The sequence below is a fragment of the Anguilla rostrata genome, chromosome 13, assembly GCF_018555375.3.
Source record: "Anguilla rostrata isolate EN2019 chromosome 13, ASM1855537v3, whole genome shotgun sequence".
In the NCBI taxonomy this organism is placed as follows: domain Eukaryota; kingdom Metazoa; phylum Chordata; class Actinopteri; order Anguilliformes; family Anguillidae; genus Anguilla; species Anguilla rostrata.
In genome coordinates, this window is record NC_057945.1 from 21440352 (window position 1) to 21462529 (window position 22178).

The window sequence follows — 22178 nt, forward strand, 5'->3', positions numbered from 1 at the left end:
GTGTGTGAGGGAATGGTGTGTTTGTCCAGTGTCCAGTTCTGAATCCACTCTGAAATACTTCTTCTAATTCCTACTGTCTTCATTTTAATTCATTTTACTAATATTCAAAAATAGTCAAAGATTTATCAGATGATTCTGCTATCAATCTGCATTCTGGCAGGGATAGCTTGGAACTAGACAACAAACCAATGTGGAACCAGTTCCTTGGTTCCAGGTTTGGAACTGGTTCCATGGAATTTATGCAATTCCTGATTCTGGCCCAATGGTACTAATTACAGCAATAAACAATACTGTAGCACTTTTGGATAAGATCTGAAATACAGGTTTAACCCAGGTCGTGATTTCAGGACTCATGGTCATCTTGTAGTTTCTCTGAGGAAACGGGATGCGTTTGACTAGCTGAAATTATGAACAAATGTGCAATAATATAATAATAGAATAGCAATGTCAGAATAAAAAAAAATGTTTTTCCTTACCTACATTTCTCTGTCTGCAGACAAGGTTGTAATTTAACAATTTCAGGCTTTCCTTTATTAATGTGAAGGCTGTGGTGTAAACAGTGCTTTAATAAATTGGAGCGGTATCTCTTGGGACTGTATTATTCACTGGCTTTATGGTGAACGGCAGAAGGAGCTGTGATCAGCCAGCCCTGGTGAATTGAGAGTCCATCAGGACGGGAGCCTGATTACTGAAAGACTGCGGCTCCACGATAAGACCCAGACCCGGAAGACAGGCTTGGCTCAGCTGGGAGGGCATTGTTTTCAGCCGAAAGGCCCCAAGAACAACTAAAGCAGGATTCCTTTGAAACACTCTCTCCTGTCCAAAACAATAGATGCTGCTTGGATGTCTGCCTGCACACTGTCAGAGCAAAGGGAGCTGCTGTTGGGTCGTGTTTTTCTCCCACCCCCACACTTCATACCTTGTTGACCCCCCCCCCACCCCCCACCCCCACTATCCCCACATAATATAAATAAATAAATGAGTGAATGAAGAGATTAGCCCTCTATTTTCACTGTGCTATCAAGCTTTTGCCAGAGACAGTGACACAGAGAGAGACTGGTCTCAGGGGGAATAGAATTAGGATGCTTAATGTGAGAGTTGCAGCCAGTTTCCATTTTAAATGCAATATTGTTTATATTCTCAGCTGTGCGTGGGTCAAATGGACTTAAAATCACTATGACCCATCTGTATGCCACAGAGAATGTTCTCCTCAAGTCTGACAAAGATTCATTTTCAAGCTACAGGTTGAAGAAAAAAATACACCTGACCAATGAAGTTCTTCCGCACATTTTAAATTGTTTTGGCAGGGTGTTGTGTTGTGTTCAGCTTTGTCCATGTGAAATTTCAGCAGTAAACTTAGGTTATTCTGTTAACTTGGGATCCACACGCACATTGACTCTCTTTGTTTTTAGTTTCAAATTATTGTTTGTTTTTCATGATTCTAGCTACCTGAACAGTTTTCCCTCAACGTTCCAGCACTGTAATTCATGAGCACAATGGTCTCCACCCGTTTACAAGAAACACCTGGCACTATTATGTAGTTTTTCAATGGAAGTCTGTTGTCTCACTTTGTTAAAACAACTAATTTTCTGTTATTTAGATCAACAATGTGTTAAAAATAGAACCATAATAGTGTTTTTGAACAGCGTTCAAAATCTGTTTAAGGTATTACTGTAAAAACACACCAGTAAACTTATAATATAATATTTTAGACTCACCCCACTGACCTGCCAAGAGGTGAGCACATTCTGTCTGAAATAAAGCCATGTAAGGTAAAGTAACATTTTGAAAAACAGTGTGTGTTGGAAAGACATAGGTCAAGTAAGAGTAGCATAACAATCTTTGAATTTCACATATTTATTTGGTGTCAAGAGCCATGCATGCACACAGGCCGAAATGCACACACACACACACACACACACACATATATAAGCACATGCACACAAGCCACCTGGGTAGCTTGTTTATCTCTCTTTCTCTCTCTCTCTCTCTCTCTCTCTGTGTATCTGCATGCGAATGCGTGTGTGTGTGTTATGTATGTGTATATTCAATGGCTTTGTGTACATGCACAAATCTTGAAATGAGAATTCATGGAGAAGAGAGTAGGGAATCGAAAGGCGAAAAAGAAAGGCAAATTTGTTATTCGGCGCATGGACCACTGTTCTGAAAAGTCAATGAAAGACAAATAATGCATTAGCAAATCTGTCTGTCACTCCGTTTGAATCTTCATTTTTAATAGAGACCATTTGAATTATGCCATGAACAGGTTCACTTCTCCAGAGGAAGTCAATATCTGTCATGAAGCATCCATGTTTGACTACAGGCTAAATGAAATCCATTTTGAAAACATTAAAAACACCAAAGATTGCAAGATTATTTTTTTTTGACAAATACATTTGAAAATGGTTTAGCTGCAGTATTTGCTTATATATCAATCAGTTTTTCCAGAGTAAAATGATTGTTCTACAATTATAAGGGGAGTATCTAAAAAGGAAACCTTTTTTTTGTTTTTACTGTGTGATTCAAATGAATATCAATATGTTAATGAATGGCTATACATACAGTTTAACCCATGTTCAGTACACCAGTTCACTGATGTACTGTATCAACTGAAATGTACTGAAATCATTCTTTTCCCTGATTTTTGAACATCTGAAATGTGAGTGAATGTTTGGCTAATGTGAAGTTCATTCAATTATTTTTGTGTGAATCAATTAAACACCTTAAACACCTTTTGTTATAAAATAAATTTAAAAAACTTCTAAAAATAAATGATTAAATGCCCTGCACTGGGCCAAAGTGCAGCTATTAGAATGTTAGTAATGCTATATGAACATGTGTGGAGCGCAGTATGCTTAGTCAACATACCAATCAAATTCTGGAATACACAAGCGAATCACCTTCTGATATGCAGGCCGAGGTATCGCTGTATGGATGTATCACTTTGTATGGCTCCTTTCTCTGAGGAACCTCTAAGCTCCCAACTTATAGAACTTTTCTGCCCTCTGCCTGTGGCACTGGAGTTGCATTTGCAGGTTTCTCAATAGCATAATCCATGTATATTTATGCACACCATAAATTTTTTCTCAGTGCTTTGTGTCCCCTTATAAAATATGAAATATACTGCATTATACTGCATTTATATATTGCCCTTTGGAAAATATGTCAGACATATTTTACAGTAATACATTTTAGAAATATGCTGTAATATCTGAAAACAACACAAAATATTACCAAAATATTGTGTGGGTTACAATATCTTATTCTCATCTTGATAGTATATTTCATTTCAATGTATTGCAGTATTTTTCCTGTTTTATACAATCTGTCGTGATTGGAGGCTCCTGCTGAGTCTGCCATCACCTTCTGCAGATTCAAATATGGGTACCCCTGGGACTCCCCCATTCTGTTCTGTCCTGAATCACACTTGTGCAAACTGGGGGGGAGGACAGTAACATAGTTACTCTGATCCTGGAGAGTAACACCGTTTTCTGGTTTTTGTATTCACCCTAAAATAAGCAAATAATTCAGGCACAATAAACAAAAATGAGGTTGGAGCTATGTAGTCAACTGCTATAATTGATCAATTAAGCACTGAATAGGAACAAAACTGAACTAGCTGAAACTGAGAAGATAATTCACCTCTATTTTGTATTGTTATTTTATGAATGAAGAATGGTTTTAACCCTTTGTTAAGATATGGGTGGGGCTAAATATGTTTCATACTTGCAATACTCTGTTTAGCTTGTAGTAGTGTTGAATGTCAACTCACCAGGTGCTTTGTGATCAAGCAGTGACCAGATTGGTTTCAGGATGAAAAATTAGCAAAGTTGTCCTTTCTCAACTCTGACAATCACCTTGGCAGCCTGTGACTATTTCCTTTTGGGAAGTAAAGAGAAAATTGCTTTTGATTCATAAGCATACAGACTTCAACACTAAATATGAAATATTTAATAGCATTAGTAAGCTACATTTAGTCTCTAATTAGTCATGATCCTTTAATAAATAAATCATTAGGTTTAATTTCTATGGTGTCAATATTTGTTAGGGAGATAAGTTACTTAACAGCATGGATGAGATGGGAATTGTGCTAATAAATTGAATTTAAGTTTATTAATGTAGACAACCAGAATTACGCATAATCATCAGATATGCAGGGCTGCATTTGAAATAGCTAGAAATTAATGAATATTTTTATGATGCAAGTTAGAACCAATAGTAAAAGTGGTTTATGATGCAGAATAATTCACAGTAAAACAACATAGACCTGTTGGCCTGTATGCATAAGTGAGTCTTGACGATATGAATATATCAATATGAACATATCCCGTAAATCCTTCTGAATTAAATTAGCAAACTATTATCCAGAGTTGCTGCAGGTTAATTGGGAGGATCAGACCTGAGAAATATTATCAAAAATTTAACTATTTTGAAATTAATGGATGAAACTCAGAATATTGAATCCCATCCTGGTTATTGCTCGCCCCGTCTGCATGATAAAATAAAACCAGCTGTCTTGTCGCATAGCGAACATAACTTCTGATTTAATGACTCAAAGGTTATTTTTTTTTTAGGAAAAATATCAATCATAATGTTATCATTTCTAAAAAAAGGTTCTCAAAAAAGGTCTTAATTTAAACAAATAAATAAATAAATAAAAATACAGTACATCCAATCTCATCCTCTGGGAAAACATAGGAAAAACAACCCAAGGTTGGTTCTAGATTAGCATGTTCTTGGTTCATCCAACCAAACACACTTGATCATGGGTGTCAGAATTCCTGCCCTGCTCTTACTAATAAGAGACAGCTTATCTGATCTGACAGCTTAGACTGCACACTTATATAGTTGGTGAAAATGCTTTGCTGCAGTAAAGGAATAAACCGGTACTGGTGTATACAGCTGTTTTTATATAATTATGCCACATTTCTCCAGGAATGCCAAGCAGGTCTTTGTTCTTATCAATTAATCTGGTTTAATTACGTAAAAACAGCTGTGCTGGTTCATTCCTTTACTGGGCTGCAGCAAAACATTTTCATCAAGGATACATGTATTGTCTGCAGTTGTTTCTTATTACATTATCAAAATAAAAATCTGATCAAATAAATGATTGGGTTATTTCCATTAGTAAGAGCAGGAGCTGTCATGAAATCCCTTGACAGATCACACCTCTGCTACTAGACTAAGACTGCACTGGGTTATTTTTAGATCACGTACAATGGAATTGATAATTGGCTGCTAACGGCTTCATTGGTGCTGATTAACTCCAGTCATCTACTAGGATCGCTGTACTCTTGTGTGTATGTGCCATACATAGCATGTCAGTCAAGGAATATCTATGAGTTCTGTGTCACTACAAACATTCACACACACTCAAACCCTTGGGGAAAATCAATTAGGCTTTTGTTGTCAAAAGCCAGCCCCTATATGTTTTTTACTGTTTGCATTTTCATAACCAGAGAATGTAATTAAGGCTTAGCAATGTATTAGTGGAGTGCCTGTGCATCCCTATAATGTGCTCTTTGGATTCCAATATGTTCCCTCTTCAAATTTGCAGTGACCTGCAAGTCAGCTGTGTAAATGTGTAATTCTTGCTGATTAGTCCAAAGATCTATATTAAAATGCTCAGTGTTTTGCTACTACAATCGGGTAAAATATGTATTGTGTGAAAGGAAGGGTGAGTGTAGAGGAAGGTGATGCCAGGCAGGTGACAGGACCGGTCAGCCACATAATCTTTCTGGAGGGGCCCCTGGTTTGCAATCGCAAGAACCACCCCCCCCCCCCCCCAAGCCCCCGCTAATATAACTCAAAAGCGGGTCTCCAAAAATTTTTTTGCCTTGGGCCTCAAATAGTTCAGAGCTGGCCCTGTCAATATAGATAGTTTTTTCCCATGGTTTATTATTCACTGCTGTACTAAGCCCTTATGCATGGTTTGTTGTGATCTTAGCTATGCCTCTCCTGAAGATATTCCGCATTTAATAAGTACAGAATAAATAATTAAATACAAGTATGTTTGCAATGAAGCGTGTCAGTAGAAGATCAACCTCTGCCATTTTGCATTAGCAGATCCAAAATGAAGGTCTTGAAGGAAATTGCTATGAAAAACTTGTTTCTCGCATTAAAGTAATTTTGCCAGTGTAAAGCACTTCTTTCCTAACAAAAAGGATCTAGGCTCACATGTGTTTGCTTCATCCTTCTAACAATTACAGTGTCTTTGATACCACCATTAATCCACAGTCAATCTAATTGAAAGAATATTCTTCTTGTGGAAAACTTTCATTTTGTATGAGATCAAGGTTTAATGACTGAAATATGAAGAATCTGTTCTTTTGTGTAAAATTAAAACTGGCATTTTAATCTGCTCCATTTATGGAGCAGTCAGAACTACTAAAATCACAGTGTCTTTATTTTTTAAATATATGCAATTTTCCTGGTTTCCATGTGAAATACATGCACTCCATTTACTTGTAAATGTCCATTTGAAGGAATGGGTACATCCCCCTCTGTAACCTGCAAGTCCCTCTAGTCAAAGACAAGGTGGAAATTAAATTCACACCACTTTCATGGGCAAGAACTGTGATATATATATATATATATATAGATGGGTGACAGATTAAACATAACAAATGTAGATGCTTCCATATAGGTCAGAATCAGAATCAGAATCAGAATCAGAATCAGAATCGAATTTATTGCCAAGTACATTTACACATACGAGGTGTACTGCATGATACAGTTAAGCAATTAACATCCTATCATGTGCTGTGGCGTGTATAAAAATGATGAACAGGCCCAGTTGACCTCAATTTTGGATCAAGTTGACAAGAGGAAATATCAAAGTGGCTTTGAAAGAGAGTTCATTATTGGGGCACGGATGGCAGGAGCTTCAGTCACAAAGACTGCTCAACTGGATAGTGTTTCAATAGGAACAGTGACTAAAGTGACATCTTCATTTAGATCTATGGAAAAGACATTAGTAAATAGGGTCGGAAATTATGGTGAAAAGCGCACATTCCTTGACCGTGATGCTTGTGGATCAGTGCAATATTTAAGGTAAAACATAAGAGCAACTCTTCCTCAGGTGACTGTGAATGTCAACACAGGATGTGATCATTCTGTGTCGGCAAGAACAGTCTGGTTACGACTACATAGAGAGGGATATTATAGTAGGGTTGCAGTGCATAAACCCCTCATTACTAAGACTAATGCACATTTGAGAGTCCAGTGGTCCAAAAACCATAAGCACTTGTCTACAGAGATATGGAAAAAGGTGATATGGTCAGATGAGCCATCTTTCACCATATTCTCGACAAGTGGGCGTGCATGTGTACCATACTGCTGAATAAACACAAATGAAAGGTCTACCCAGCATTTTGTTACTTTTTTGTTACAACTTTCTTATCCACTTAATGCTGATTATTTAAATTAGGGACAAGTGCAGTAGCATTTGAGCTCATGCTTCGGCTGATCTATTTTTCTGGGTCTGCATGTGACCAAAAACTCAATTTGAAAAAACCTTTTTTCAAACAGATTTAATGGAATAAAACATATTGAACCTTATTTGCCTGGAAATGGAGGCACTGCATTCAGTAAGCCTTGAGGGGGTAAGGGATATTTCAGCTGAAGGCATCTAAGGAAATATTTGCTGTTGATGCGCTCTGCATCTCATTGCTTCAAGACTGCCTTTAATCTCTGCCTCATCCTGATGTGGAATCTCTTGTAGCAAACCCTTTGCATTTGCAAGCAGGCGACATGACATGCCAGTCTTACATAAGCCGGAGAGATGATAGCAAATTTCACATTGAAAACATCTGCATTGGGAAGCTTTTTAGTGCTTGAAATTTCTTTGTTGGATGATGTGTGACACTTTTAATCTGTAAAGGCTGAAGATTGTCAATTTACATCCCTTTTGCCATCAGTTTCTCCGAGATCACAGTCTGAGAATGTAATCATTACATGTATCCCACCACTCAGAGATGCAACTAATCATTCAGTGACTTTGATGAAATACACTGAAGCTCCCAGAACCACACAAAGAAAAAAAAAAAAGGCAAAAGAAAGCAGTGAAACTGCAAAGAAAGAAACTAAAATTTGCTCTGTCCTTCACTTTGAGTAATGAATGTAATCAAATACTTTCTTTTGGGTCTCTCCAGCAAACATGCTTTAAAAAATAAACTCTTAAAATTTAGTTAGGAGATAATGCATAGACTGGAGTTGAGACTGGATTCGGGAAAATGTTTTACGCGTAAACTGAAGTTATTTTAATGCAAAACATATCTACGGAGTAAATTACATATGTTCAAGACACAGGTCAGTACAGTATGTCTATTTGTACACATGGACAATTTAATACAACCTATTACTCAAAACATTTTGCAAGTCAAGTATTCAAGAGTGAAGAGCGTGTATCGTTTTTAATATAATGTTTAGTATTCCTTTATTAACACACCACACGATGTATGTCCTTATCAGTAGGCTAGCATACAAATGTGTGTTAAAACATTAACCAAATCAATGCTGTGACGATTGTGACTGGCCCTTTAAAAAGCTTTTGTGTCGCCATGGTCACAGACAGGAAGCTAGAGGAAGCATTGTGCACGTTCATTCATCGCACTGCAGAGCATGGGCGTTTTGTTTGTTTGTCCCTATGAACAGAACCACTGCCTGTCCGCAACAGCGTAGCTACGGCTAATACCTAGAAGTATCCACATTTTGAGAATGTAAATTTGTATATCTGTGAATTCGAAAACATATACCTAGCTAACTAACGAGCTAGTCTAGGTATGTTTGCGATGTTTATTTCTCTTGTCTAAGGTGGTAGCTAGCTTGCTGTGTCTGGTAATGTCGTTAGCCAACCAAAACAAATCGCACCTACAATGTTCATGTTTTGTTAAATTAATGTTGCTAGCTAGCTCTTTAACAGATTGCAGCTTACTAAATGGAGATGCACACACTCTAACGTTTATTTTGCTATTTTAAAATGATGTTTTGCAAGCTCGTTCTAGAAATGGCTGCAATGCAACTGCAACATGTATATGAATAGGCTGCTTGCTCAGACGATTCACCTCAGGAACAGCAAATTATCGAGTCAGCTGAATATGACTATATTGCGATGAACCGTTGTATATATCGGAAAATTCTTCAGGAAACGTCCTTTGCTAACATATGTAGTTACCCAGCTAAAGTTACATTTACAAAATTTTAGAAACAGGAATATAACTTATGGGAGTGAGTGTAAAGTGCAGAACTATTTTGGAACTACGGCACTGCAGTCCCCATACGCACTGTACATGACTTTAATACACTCACCCAGATAGTCCGTGGAGGTGCCTGCATGCTTGTGTATTAAAAACAAACGTGCCCAATGTTGTGATTTTACTGATGTGCTAGCCAGTGTTAAGGTAGGAATTCAAATATTTTGTTCCTGCAAGAAATCAATATTATTTTGTTTGAAACGTGTTTGTATTAGATTGTATAAATAGGATGTGTTTTTCTATGCAGTAATGCTCTTTTCTTAAAAATGTATTGTGTTTTTCAGGTGTAAGCAGTAATCATGACTGACAGCTCTGTAGCCTGCACAGTAAAGTCTCCTGTGGCCTTGGAGCTTGGGGAGGCAATAACTGCTGCATCTCGTCCTGGAGTCTTTGTCATTGATGTCACATTCCCACATGGCCAGGCTGTTAATGTGAGTCACTGTAAAATGGCTCATTAAGTGAGGCGTTCTTTGTGTGCTTACGTTTTCATGTGCTACTCATTCAGCCATTGTAGGCCTAGCTTCTTCATGAATCATTTGACTGACTTGACTTTGGTTTAGATTGTGGTTAGGTTCATCCTTTATCCTTCATTTGTTGAATCTCTCAATATGACAATTAACAGTCTTGGGTTTGTTTATTTTGTAGTTATTTTTTGGTTGGTTTTATTTTAATAAACACAGATTCTGTGTTATTTTTTCTCAAATCATCATCATAGATTCAGGAGATCTCCTTCAAGAACTACTACACGGCCTTCTTAATGGTGCGTATGCAGAGAAAAGATCCTGACAAGGATGGCTCTACTAAGTGGATTACCTGTCTGCAGAACCACTGCCTTATGCCAAACCCGCACACAGAGGAGTGTTCCCAGGACTACTTCTCCATCTACAGACAGCAGGTCAGGGCCTTGCAATCAATGCATCTCTTTATTCTTATTCTTGAGTAATGCAAGGAAAATACTGCAAAATATAGTAATTTACTGAATCTAAAGATTGAAGTGGCAATTTTGACTGGAAAATAAAGTCTGTGCCCTAGTAGACACGGCATACTTAAAAACTAATGCACCACAAAATGTATGTCCACCACACCTATGGCCCAGATAGAAAAACATCTTGAAAGTTGACAAAAAAGTTATGAAAATGTATAAATTGGATATCTGATGTATGGCTAGAATGCTTATCTTCTATTTTTAGCTCCTCCCACTAGCAGATTTCTAGACTGCAGTAGTTTAAATTCACGGTCATGGACATTATATAACAAACATATGTAGAGCCACTACTGACAGAAATACTTCTACTGCATTTGCCAGTACAATATTATTTTTGCATGTAGTATGTATTTTAAAACAACATAAGCATTGACATGAAAATAAGACCAATGTATGTCCCCTCTGGAGAGAGCTGTACATGTGCTACTCAGATATGGGCATGAGAAAAGCAGACTACATGCTGCAATCCAGACAAACCCAGCATCTCTTCGTTCCAAGCTGTGAACTTGGATTTCCTTGTTGCATTTCTGTATTGGAGGCTAGGACACATGGACATTTATCTGTTTGTCTGTTTTCTGAACTCCAAAAACGTTTACAGAACTAGTGTTAGTACACTTGAAGCCAGTTACGCTGTGTGGCTAGTGTTTCAACAGTAATCTCCCTTTTGTAAGTTTAACCAACTAGTAACTAGTGAAAATATAATTTGATCTGAAATCAAATTTGAAATGTTTTCAAAAGCTTGAAAACATTTTAAAAGTAATTTTGTTTTCTGTTTATCCTGAAGACTGCCATGTTGATGTAATGAAAAATAACTGCATGTCAGAAACAACGGGCTCAAAAATTATGCTTGAGTTCTCTACAAGGAATTCCAACTTGGAGGCACCATTGGATTCTTTCTACACAGTAAAATGTCCAGTGTTAATTCAACTCCAAAATAAGACCAAATGTTCTCTGTTAGAGTTGAATTAACACTGGAAATGTTACTGTGTAGTCAGAACCTGTGATAATGTTAACAGAACAAAACAATGATTAAATGACGTTTGAAATATAATTTATTTTGACATGAGACAATGTTGTGCATTTTGCGTACTTACAGTAAAACAATTAGTTCATCTTACACTAAACTTCTGTGATTGTACACCCTCGGCAGTTAATGAAAGAACTGCCTTGTTTACCGTATGTATAAGCTAGTTCACTAACATACCGAAACTACATATTAATATGGCATTGGCACCAGCAATGGTAGTGGATGTCAGTGATCAGCCTGGCCCAAGAATGACATCATGCAAGTTTGTTTGTGTTTGTGTGTGATGGCCAGTGCGTGTATGTTTAAAGTAATGCCCCAGGCCTGAAATGGAGGGTCTTGTGAAGATAAAGTGGCAAAGCACTGTGTCACACATGTAAGGAAGAGTAAGGAAGGACCCAGTGCAGGGTATGAATTTGGGTGCTCCGAAGTAACACCTGCTTTTTGGGAGTCAGTTGAGAGGGTGCAGGGGAGAGCGGTTCCTTTGGAAGATGTTTTTAAGCATGCCCGCGACATCTTCTGTCAACCTTATCATGAGGATGAGCCCAGTTAAAATAATGACAGTTGTTAAAAGGACGTTTGGTCATTTTAGCAATTCAGATCATTCACATCACACCAGGGGTTACCTTCTCTGAGCATATACCACTTTGATGTATTTGTTTAATCTCAGAGGTGAACAAGAACACCTTTCCCATTAATCCCCCTTATTTTATTCTGTGCAAGAGTTGTAGCAGAACAGTTGCTCCAAAATATGTTGCTAGTTGGTAGGCGCCCCTCGTCAAACCCCCAAAGGTGTTTGTTTGCTTTGAAGTTTCTTCCAATTTAATTGAGTAAACTGCAAGAAAATGCCATCAGCATGGCAAGGTCATTTCACCACCACGTAATGTATTGACTCAATGAATAATAAATAAATAGATTCACCATTTCCCACATACTCATTTGTTGTATGACATAGCCTAACTGCAATGCAGCAATGCTGTTTCACTTGTTCTCTCCCCCCGCACACAAATATTCAGTACAATAAAATAAGTATCAGCTCTGGTGCTGATAGGTTGAAAAAACACATCTGACTGCCATGATTTAGGAAAAGAGCACCCAGTATGCGACTTAGTCATGAACAGGCTTAAATAAAAGCATGTCCATAAATACATTGAATGTTTGTTACCTTCAGGTGGAGTTAGGAGGAAATCTTGAAAAGGAAACGGGAACACACACCGAATGTTAGCACGATAAATATTTAATGATTTTGGGGGGGGGGGGGATATAAGAGTGTGTATCATTACGCTTCTGTGACACTGAAGTGAAGGGAAGGCCAGCAGCGTCAGCAGCCACAGCTTATTTAGAGCACCGGGGTCCTGGGGCAAGTGCTCTCTACTTGGGTTGATGGCATTTAACTGTGGTTAAGGGCTCTTTCCTTGGTACCAGGTACCTCATGGCCTCTTCAAGCAATGACTCGATAGAAAACAATGGTGATGCCTTCTTTTAAATATACCAAATTGTTCATTAATTATGTTTTATTATGACTCCTAGTTTTATGACATTCTAGTGTCTTTTAGGTAAATGGGTTGTTTTGCAGCACTGTAATTTTTTAAATCATGGATCGTCCTGAGTTTCCTGCTGCAGCATGTACCACATCTAGAGTGAGTGATTCCTTACAGTAAGCATCGAGCCTTCTTACTCTGCCTGTCTTTGAGCATTAACCCACAAGCTACCATACCCACAAGTTAAGTGATTAGACTGGAAATCCTCCCACAATAGGAACTTAAGACCACCAACATTTACTGTTTATTTAAGTACTCTGCAGTCACAGTAAGGCAGCACATAAGAATGAGGGAATGCATAATGGCACGAACAGGCCATTCAGCTCATTCTGGCTTGTCATTGCTCTAGCCAATAGTATCTAGCGCTTCTACAAGCCTGGACTTGAACACTCCAAGGGTCTCTGCCTTTATAAGTAAATCAAAATTTGTTGTCAAAATTAACACTGTCCATTGCTAAGCTGTGTCAGGTCATGGATGCACTCTCTGTACATTTTTTAAATACTGTGATTACGTGGAATTTACCTTTTTACCATTGTTCTACTGACAGAACTTGACCTGAAAAATCCAACTTAAGTTTCTGAAAAGGAAGAGGGTAATGGAAGTGCCGCAGGAGATTCTCAGTTTGTGGATCCCTCTCAGTGTGCTTTTTTATATGTGATGCCCACACATTAAGAGTACATCTGCCACAAGCAGCTGCATTTAGCATTTGTTTGCGATTACCGCAATGACTCTACTTCGGTTTACTGCTTTGGGTTATTTCACCTTTGCTTCTGAATGTAATAGGTTTGTGCACACCTGCTGTGGAGTGGTGGTAGCTTTATGTTGCACACACACAGTAATTACAGTTTACACTGTGAAGTTTTCTCCTTTCATGACCCAGCAACACACAATAATAGCAGGTTACATATCCTTATTTAGAGAGATGTGTGAAGTAAACACGGGATGGAAGCCCTGCTCTCCTGGTATCTCAAAATAACTGCAGCTCACTCTTCCTCGTATCGCACACCTTCTCATGGCTAAACCATGCTACCTGTGTTGCAAAGAGCCAGCAGAAACACACAGCTCAGAGTGCAGAAATAAAAGTGCCAAAAGAACATTATTTGCCAGAATTTTTGACATGTACATAATTGTTCACATAGTTAACTTCTGTTCCTGACGGTCTGCATTTGTCTTGTGGCTTGTGGATGTTGTGAAATGACAGTCATAATCCTGCTCACCTCTTTTCCGTTTGTATCGTTTGCCAGATGCTGACAGAACCTGACGATGTGACTTCAGTTCGGCTCATTCTGCGGCAGCCGTCTTCAGCCTGGCTGAATTTCAGTCTGGAAGAAATCAAAATTCACCTTTGTGCGAATGAGGTGAGACGCCATCAACGTGTAAAAAAATCTGTCTGTCTGCTCCCGGGTGTTTTAGTTAAAACACGAGCTGCTTCTGACTGGAGCTGAAAAGGATCCAGAGCGGTGCACTCATTCTTCCTGAAGACAGCTGTGTTTTTCATTTGAAACGGATAATTGAGCCGGATGGCTCATTTATCTAATACAACATTCCGCATGATTCAGAAAGGTGAACTAAAGCATCTCTGCATAAAGTTTATCTCTGGTTAAAATCTGAGATGGTAGTACCAGATTTGTGAAGGTTGGTTCATGAATGACTACTGTGATGATGTAAGATTGTTGTTGGCTTTCTCTATCAATGTAAGATTTTTCAAGCTCTTTTCCCTTCAGTTTGGATTGCCTAATCATATACAGGCATGCTCATGCTGCAGTCTCCACAGATGATGTGGTAGACAAATACACTCCTTTGAAGCACATGCTGCTTCTGTTCACAAGCCAAGGTTGCACAGGCATGAGTTGCAGGAAGACACTTTGGGCCTTATTTACTTTAACATGTGCAAAACCGTTTAGCCCACGCGAAGCCAATTACATGGCCAATGATTGGTCATGGCATTTGTTTTACACCAGTTATTGGTTGTGTTATTAGTTTCTTATGCTAAAAAGGTTTTGCATATGGTAAAGGTCTTAGTATGTTGGGCCCTTTACGTACAGTAATAACGAGCAAACTGCATGCACCCATTCAACTAACAGGAGTTGTTAGAGAGTGATGAGATGAGAATCCCTGCTGACAGCACCCCCTAACCCTGGATGGTGCCACTGCCTATTATGCTTTGTTGCAAGTTAGTCTGCAGGCGGCAGAAACCAATGAAAAGTCTGTAGACTGTAATTTGGGTTGCTGCATTACAACATTGTTGTATGCCAGGTTGTAGTCAGGGTTTATCTGGCGAAGGCAATTTTTGTGGGTTATGTGATCTGTGAGATGCACCAGCTGCTGCCATGTATGCTGGTACAATGGATTTTGACAAAAGAATGTCAAAGAAAGCTGAAATTTCCTGTCATCAAACAATATTTTAAGAGAGGCAGCGGTAGGTAGCTCCATAGCAACATAATTGCAAATTACAGTTTGAGTGTGCAATGTCATAATGGCTTGCTGGAGGAAAAAAAACGAAGATCCGTCCTCCATGAGCAGGTGTTCCTAAGTAGTGCGATTTGAAATTAGAAAGCTCCCTGCAATCTATTAACCACATTTCAGCTCAGCCGTAAAAAAGTGTAATTTTTCTTTGCTTTTTGAAATACCGGTAATACCCCTGCCAGCCTTGGACCCCAGAGGAGCAAATGGTATTCTTACCTACATGTTTTCATTTTATGAATCATCTAAATGACATGAAGTGGAGTGGTTCTGACAATTATGCAGGTAGTCATGGTAATGATATAACAGCCAGTGGTATCCAATCCTAATGAATATGAAAATGATGCTAGCTCTCTAATGACACAGAAACAGCCTCAATCACTCCAAAAATGTATTCAGCAAAATAGGAAGAATGTAAAATAAAAAATAAAAAACCTAATGGTGGCTTTTGATAAAAAAGAGCCTTTTATCTCCCCAGTGATCCTAGGTTTTGAGAGTCTCGCCCAAACCCAGTAGTACTCCTCTTGTGCACTTACCCAAGAACCAGTAACGGTATTCCACACTGCTGGACTCACAGTAATACAGGAAGTAGCACCAATTGTAGGAAAAGCTGTTCTCTCACTGATTACATTTCATTGCACAAAGTATTCTAGATAATAGCCTACTCCTTATCCTGGATACTGGTTAGATGCACCATGCATGAAATGTAACAGCAGCTGATGTCCCTGTATACATGGAAATTAGTGTGAATTGGGAGAGAACTTTTTTTCTACCTTTGCTACATAACCGATTGCAAACAATTGTACTGACCAGTACCCTCAAATAATCTTTTTCAAACAGCAAAAGCAATGCTTTCTTTTTTCCAGAAATTGCATTCGATTCATGTCTGTCTTAACTGAGATACGGTAATGTGTCTTAAATGTGCTTTAAAGATTATGAGCGTTTTGGTTTCCCCCATGCAATCTAGATCTAGTCAGCTATGACTGAAAGTTCCTTGCAAAAATAGATGGTGCGTATGTTTTTCCAGGTATAATAGCATGTTACTGCCACCAAGATACAGGCTTATTTGAGCTATGGTTATCAGAATAAGGTGTTTACATTCTCAAGTGATGCACAATCAATCAGTCAAATTTTATTTATATAGCGCATTTTACAAAGGATTTGTCAGTATACTCTTCTCAGTTTACCCTGGCCTAAACCCCCGCAGAGTGAGCCATATGCAACAGTGGCAAGGAACTCCCTGGAAGGACATGTAGACAGAAACCTTGGAAGGATCCACACTCCGTCGGGGGGACGGGCATCCTCCTCTGTCCAGCCCAGGGTGTGGGTTCACAGATCAGTCAGTCTGTTCCAGGCTGGTTGCGTGAAGCGTCCGAGGGATGGTGGTTCAGGGGTGGGGTGGCAGGCTGAGGTGGTGGACATGCAGGGGATGGACAGAAGGCTTTGGGCTGACTGGAGTAAAGGGGCCATTTTCCCCTCTGCTGAGAGTGTGAAATAAAGAGAAGTTAGTGCAGACACTGTGGTCCTCCATGATTTGAGTTTGATATCCCTGGCTTAAACATAGACTAAGTGTTTCTGTAGAACTGAAATGCCCTGTTTCACAGACTTAAAAACTTTAAACTGGGTCAGATTACTTTGACTGATACATTTGCTAATGGGAATTTGACATTGTATAAAATGAATATTTATCTGGAGGAAAAAACCAGCTTTAATATTTGAAGGTGATGTTAAGGTGGACAAAGCCGGCTGTCTGTAATGAAGATATGTGGCTGAGAACTTGGCATAGGATTCTTTGTATAAAACAGAAAAATGATTGCAGTACAGAGAATTTATTTCTGATCTTCATTTAATTCTGTTTTTTTTTTCTAATGCCAGGTACGTGCCTCTTCTTAGCACCTGTGTTGAAAGTCACTTTAAGCCTGGCTTTGCCTTGTTGTTCACTGTGCTTATACTGATTATAGTTTTTCAGAAATTATGCAACATAATACCCTTGTGTTATTTTTCCTGTCATAGCCATCATTATGATTGGACCTGTATTTAAAATAAATAGGCATACTATGCAAGTTAAACAGAAAGGCACCCATTCATTTGTACTTGAAAAGTGCTCTGTAAGGGGAAAAGGAATGTTCAAATTGCAATTGTGCTTTCATTTTAAGTCAAATGTTATATGATCTATTTTGTTACAGACTTTGACACAAATTATGGCAAAGTTTGAATAAAAAATTAATTTTTATGAAAGAATGTGTAGACTAACATTAATGTCTTTTGGCAGGATTCAGAACGGGATGTTCCAGCTTGGTTTTCTAATCTGACTCCAGTTGACCAACCTCCTGATTTAGAAGTAAGGCTTATAAACAATCGAGCGACTATTTTTTTTTCTCCTGTATTCTATCTGTATCATTGATCTTGTTTTTGCCTCTGCTTTTATCAGTGTCTTTGGGATCAGTTTTAAATGCTTTTCATAAGCTTTGCCTTAACACAGATGGAGGATAAGATCCTTGTTTGATTTATTTTACTTTTTTATGTTCACTTTAATTTATATTTTGCTTAATAACATGCTTTCATCATTTAGTCATGTGCAGGCTCAGAAGTGGGCCTGTTCTGATCACCAGACCTCACTTTTGATGTTTCTTGCCCCAATGCGAATGGGATACCAAGCAGCTCATGTTGTTGCATAAAGTGAAAGGCCTGCAGTGTGTTGCTCTTGATGAGCCCCCACTGCTCGGTGGGCCCTCAGATTTGCGTTCCCCAAAACCGCGGAGGGCTCCCCGCGATGAAGGGAGATTAAGGCTAATTAGGACAGAGGGAATGGAGACTGTGCTGAAGAGCGGGTGGGACACTGTTTTTTCTGTTGAGTAAGAGGAACGAAATCCCAGTTTATGGAGGATTCAGGTAAAGAATCCCGAGAAGTGAAGGCAGAAACGTGGTGATGGACGGCTTGTTTAAGCTGTTAGGGAGTGAGGGTAATACAGATATATACAGCAGTCATTTCTGAGGCTTGAGGAATCAAGATTAGCTTTTTTTTTTCTAGTCAAGAAGCATAATACCAGGCAATTTGAAAGCAGGTGGTGAACAATTTGAAACAATTTTTTGGCAATTTTATTTTTTGAGGCGGAGGCAGAATTTGAAGCAAGCCATCAACAGAGCAGGCCAGGTGGTTGACCATTCTGAGGGGAAAAAAAGAACTGATAGAAAAGTCTTTTTGTAAAATATGCGAACAGGAGATTTATTAAAAGAGTGGATTCACCAAGGTCAGCGATGGGAGAGCTTTCAGCAGCTCGGAGGAATCTTGCCGGGGAAAGGTTTGTGCGGAACCGCAGGGGCCAGGCTGTGAGGTGTGGTGGCAGAAGGCGATGACAGAAAGAGAGAAAGTGGGAGAAAAGTATAGGAGGTGTATCTGGCCTGAATGTACGGACCTGCACAAATGATTGGAATATTAATGAGGAGTGATGACGGGGTCTGGGTGAGCGGCACGACAGGCATCGGGGTGAACAATGGTGTGCCAAATTAAAAAGAATGGTATGAGAGAGGAAGGCTGCTGCTAGGTCGCTGTTTCCAAATACGAGTGCTTGTGCCATCTAACAAGGTAGCCGGGGCGGCAGACGAGCGGAAACAGTAATGAGAGCGCGAGGATGACTGGAGAGATGACTTCAGTGGTGTGAAATCCACAGATGCGTGCCGAGAGGGAGGGGAGAGGCGGAGCAGCGTAACAGGGATGGGCAAACTCCTCTGTCAGAAAGAGTAAATAATAGAGGACAGAATGCTGAAAGTTTAGAAGTGTTCTCAGGTATAATGTGTATCAGACAGTCATTAGTTCACTGGTTTTTGTAGCTATCTGGGGGTGCTAGAGTTGGGTAATATTTTACCAATGGCTGAATCAAGCCATTGTGTTAAAATGTACACCAGCTTTTACAGTGTAGATCAGTTTTTGGTTGATTCAGTTAGGTTGAATCTTTTTATTTAGCAATGTGTGAATGTGCTTGAGCAATGTGTTTGTTACCTGACAACAAAGACATGCTATCCTGAGGGTTATGGACAACTTTAGGACTCTTTTGGGGATGGAATGCTGGGTAGTTATTTTTATCTATAGAAACCAGATGTGAGCTTGCAATGCATTTTTTGGTTTGCCATATTTTTGTCAGTAAATTACAAGATAAATTAGATGCTGCCATCATTCTTGTGAAATTATTTGTCATATTGACCGAATTAAAAGTTGCCTTTTTGCAGACACACCTATTACTAACGTGCATTGATAAAATTAACACCAGCGTACCCAAGTTCACCAGCAGAGCTATTGCTGTTTAATCCTCTGATACAGATTACCTTTGAAAAGTAATCACTCCACCATTATATTTCTTCAGCTGTGAGAGAAGATGATAATGTTGTAATCACAATGCAGTGCCTTCGGCTAGTTAGACAGGTTTCAGTTTTTGAAAATAAGCCGGCACACAATGCTCTCCGAATTCACAAACAGGTATTTACTGTCAACCACACGGATTTGCTTTTGTGTGCCATAACTGTTTTCAAGTGTTTCACACGGAATTATTTGGAAACCATTTCAGTGATATTATGCAGCACTTAGAAAGGTTTTTAAGATGTAACCTGTGTAAGCCTATATGCACTTAAATGCATTGTATTTTATTGAGACATTGAAACAATTGTTATTATTTTGGCTTGGAACTCTGAAGAGCACATTGGGCTTGAAATAAAACAATGAATGTGTGGTTAAAATGCTGAGTCAGCTTTAATCTGAGTGTATGTAGCCTACATCTATATCGGACAATCTGTGTAGGAACTACAGCAATATTTTTTCATTTAACTGCAAGTAGTACCTTAATAAGGATGGATGTTTGTTTTTTGCTCAATCATATTTCCTAAAACATTATTTTACATTGAGAAAATTAATATTTAAATTGAAATAGTATGTTTGTCACCAAACAAAAAGCTTGCATTAATTGAAAAATTAAGCACTTTGCATAAATTATTTTTACCAATAGCAAGCATTAACTGAATTTGTTGTAGCACTAGGTGTACAGGTGTCAGTTTGGCATTTTTGAAGACAATGCTTCAGAGCTGCAGATTGTGTAAAAAGAACCATGAAGTATATATTGTCTTCCTAAATTATGTCAGGGGCCTGATAGATTAGCTCCTGCTTTCTTTGGAGGTTTTTGACCATTATTTCAGTCTCAGGCAGGAACAAAAAACAGTAAGAAAGCAGCTTATGTTGCTGAGTTTATTTATTTAGTGATTTATTTTTAAATATTAATTATGCCATGCAACATTGAAGTAATCTGAAATATGTTTCCATATTCTGTTTGCTTGGGGAAGTGTGACAGCTTGGCTGTGAGATTTTAGAACTGTTCAGTAGTTTAGGGAAAACTCAGGAGATTAAATTTATTTCTCGTATCTAATACTTTTATTCAGATAATCAACAGGGCTACAGTTATCTGCTGTGAAAAATAAACGCTGCGGTAGAAAATTGGACAAGTAGCTACCGCATATTCTGTACATGTAAAAATAGTAGCCAGACTGTGCCAGTGTGCCGACTGTGGCCTGTGATGCTGCAGAGTGACGCACAGTTGGCTCTTGCGTTGCCCAGGGATGGGCGGGTTTCAGTCGGCTGATTGACAGCATCTCTCATCGTGCACCAACTCGCAAGTTCACCTGTTGAGCTGCACATGAATTGTCTTCTACAAACTTATGGGGGTGTGATTAGACGTGGTGGCTGACATTGCGTGCTTCAGAGAAAAAGCATTAAAAAAGAGTTGTTTGTGCCTGAAGGAGCGGTTGCTCAGGCATTCCTGTTTCGGCATCTTTGTTCAGTGCTATTGCCCCGCTTTGGTGCCCCTCTTCCCTCTACAAACATGCTCTCAGTGTCTTGGGTCCAAAAGCCTGCCATTGCTAACAAATTGTCTTGCTGGCAGGGGAAAACGAAATCGATCACAATGAAATAAACTGCCAGTGTTCCGCAGTGAAATTTAAAGTGTTTCATTAAACAGTGCAAACTGCTGTGTCAAAATGTGTTGTCTTTAATAAGTAGTAGTTAAACTATTTAAACATAAAATTTGTATTGGAAAAATCAACAGTACGTGCAAGGTTTACTGGCTGCTGTATCCGCAACAGTAGTTATGCAGCAAATGGCTCATTTGAAATTATCACTTTGTTTATTATTGTTATTTATAATCAAGTGTTCTGTTGAAACAATGGCAACGAGCATTCTTAATAGCAATTTAATATGTTATGCAATACAATGAAAACATTCCATAGAATATACAGTGAATATGCATATTTGAATGTGGGTATATGCAGTGTAAATCTTACACTTTCACAGAGGTTGCTTTCTTAATAATAATAATAATAATAACAATAATAATGTGTAAAATTAGATTATAAACTCTATGCATTATGTTACACTGGAGTGAAGGACAGCTCATATTAGACCTTGTCTGTGGAATAGGATACAAACACTGATGTCAGTCACTCACTGGGAAAAGCCTATCATTGGCTGAAAGATCCTGTGACATAGTCCTGGATGACTATTGAGTATTTTGTGAAAAGAACTTGAGGCCAGAACAGGCCATCCAGGCTATCTAGAGTCAATGATTATGATTATCATGTTGGATAAATCCGGGAATTTGTTTTCCTTGAGTTAATTTGGTGGTATTCATTAAATTGAGACCTTAGTTAGTCATTAAAGACATTGGTGTTTACATAAGTGTTGTAAAAATAAATATTTTTGGTTTCCCCGTGGTTTGTAATTTCAGTATGCATTCAATGTATGTCATGCATCATCTTTATAATCTGTTTAGAATATTTAAACTGGAATGCACGTACTACCATTTGGTGCACACTGATTTTAAAATGCACTGCAACTCTGAAGCATTAGTATGCAGGTTTTTAAGTCTGGTTTG

General features: G+C 38.6%; 1 protein-coding gene across 8 annotated transcripts in view; it reads left to right on the forward strand.

Annotated features, from left to right (window-relative positions):
* nicn1 (nicolin 1) overlaps positions 1-22178 on the forward strand; it is a 130474-nt gene that overhangs the window by 105740 nt on the left and 2556 nt on the right. For 6 of the 8 annotated variants that reach the window (XM_064305165.1, XM_064305160.1, XM_064305163.1 and 3 more), the window contains 4 exons: positions 9539-9685; positions 9970-10149; positions 14049-14162; positions 17540-17608. In XM_064305165.1, coding sequence (XP_064161235.1) covers positions 9554-9685; positions 9970-10149; positions 14049-14162; positions 17540-17608 — 495 coding nt within the window. In that variant the 5' untranslated portion in view covers positions 9539-9553. Of the gene's footprint in view, positions 1-8575; positions 8782-9538; positions 9686-9969; positions 10150-14048; positions 14163-17539; positions 17609-22178 lie in introns of those variants that run through there. The other 2 variants (XM_064305159.1, XM_064305166.1) reach the window with 2 other exon arrangements.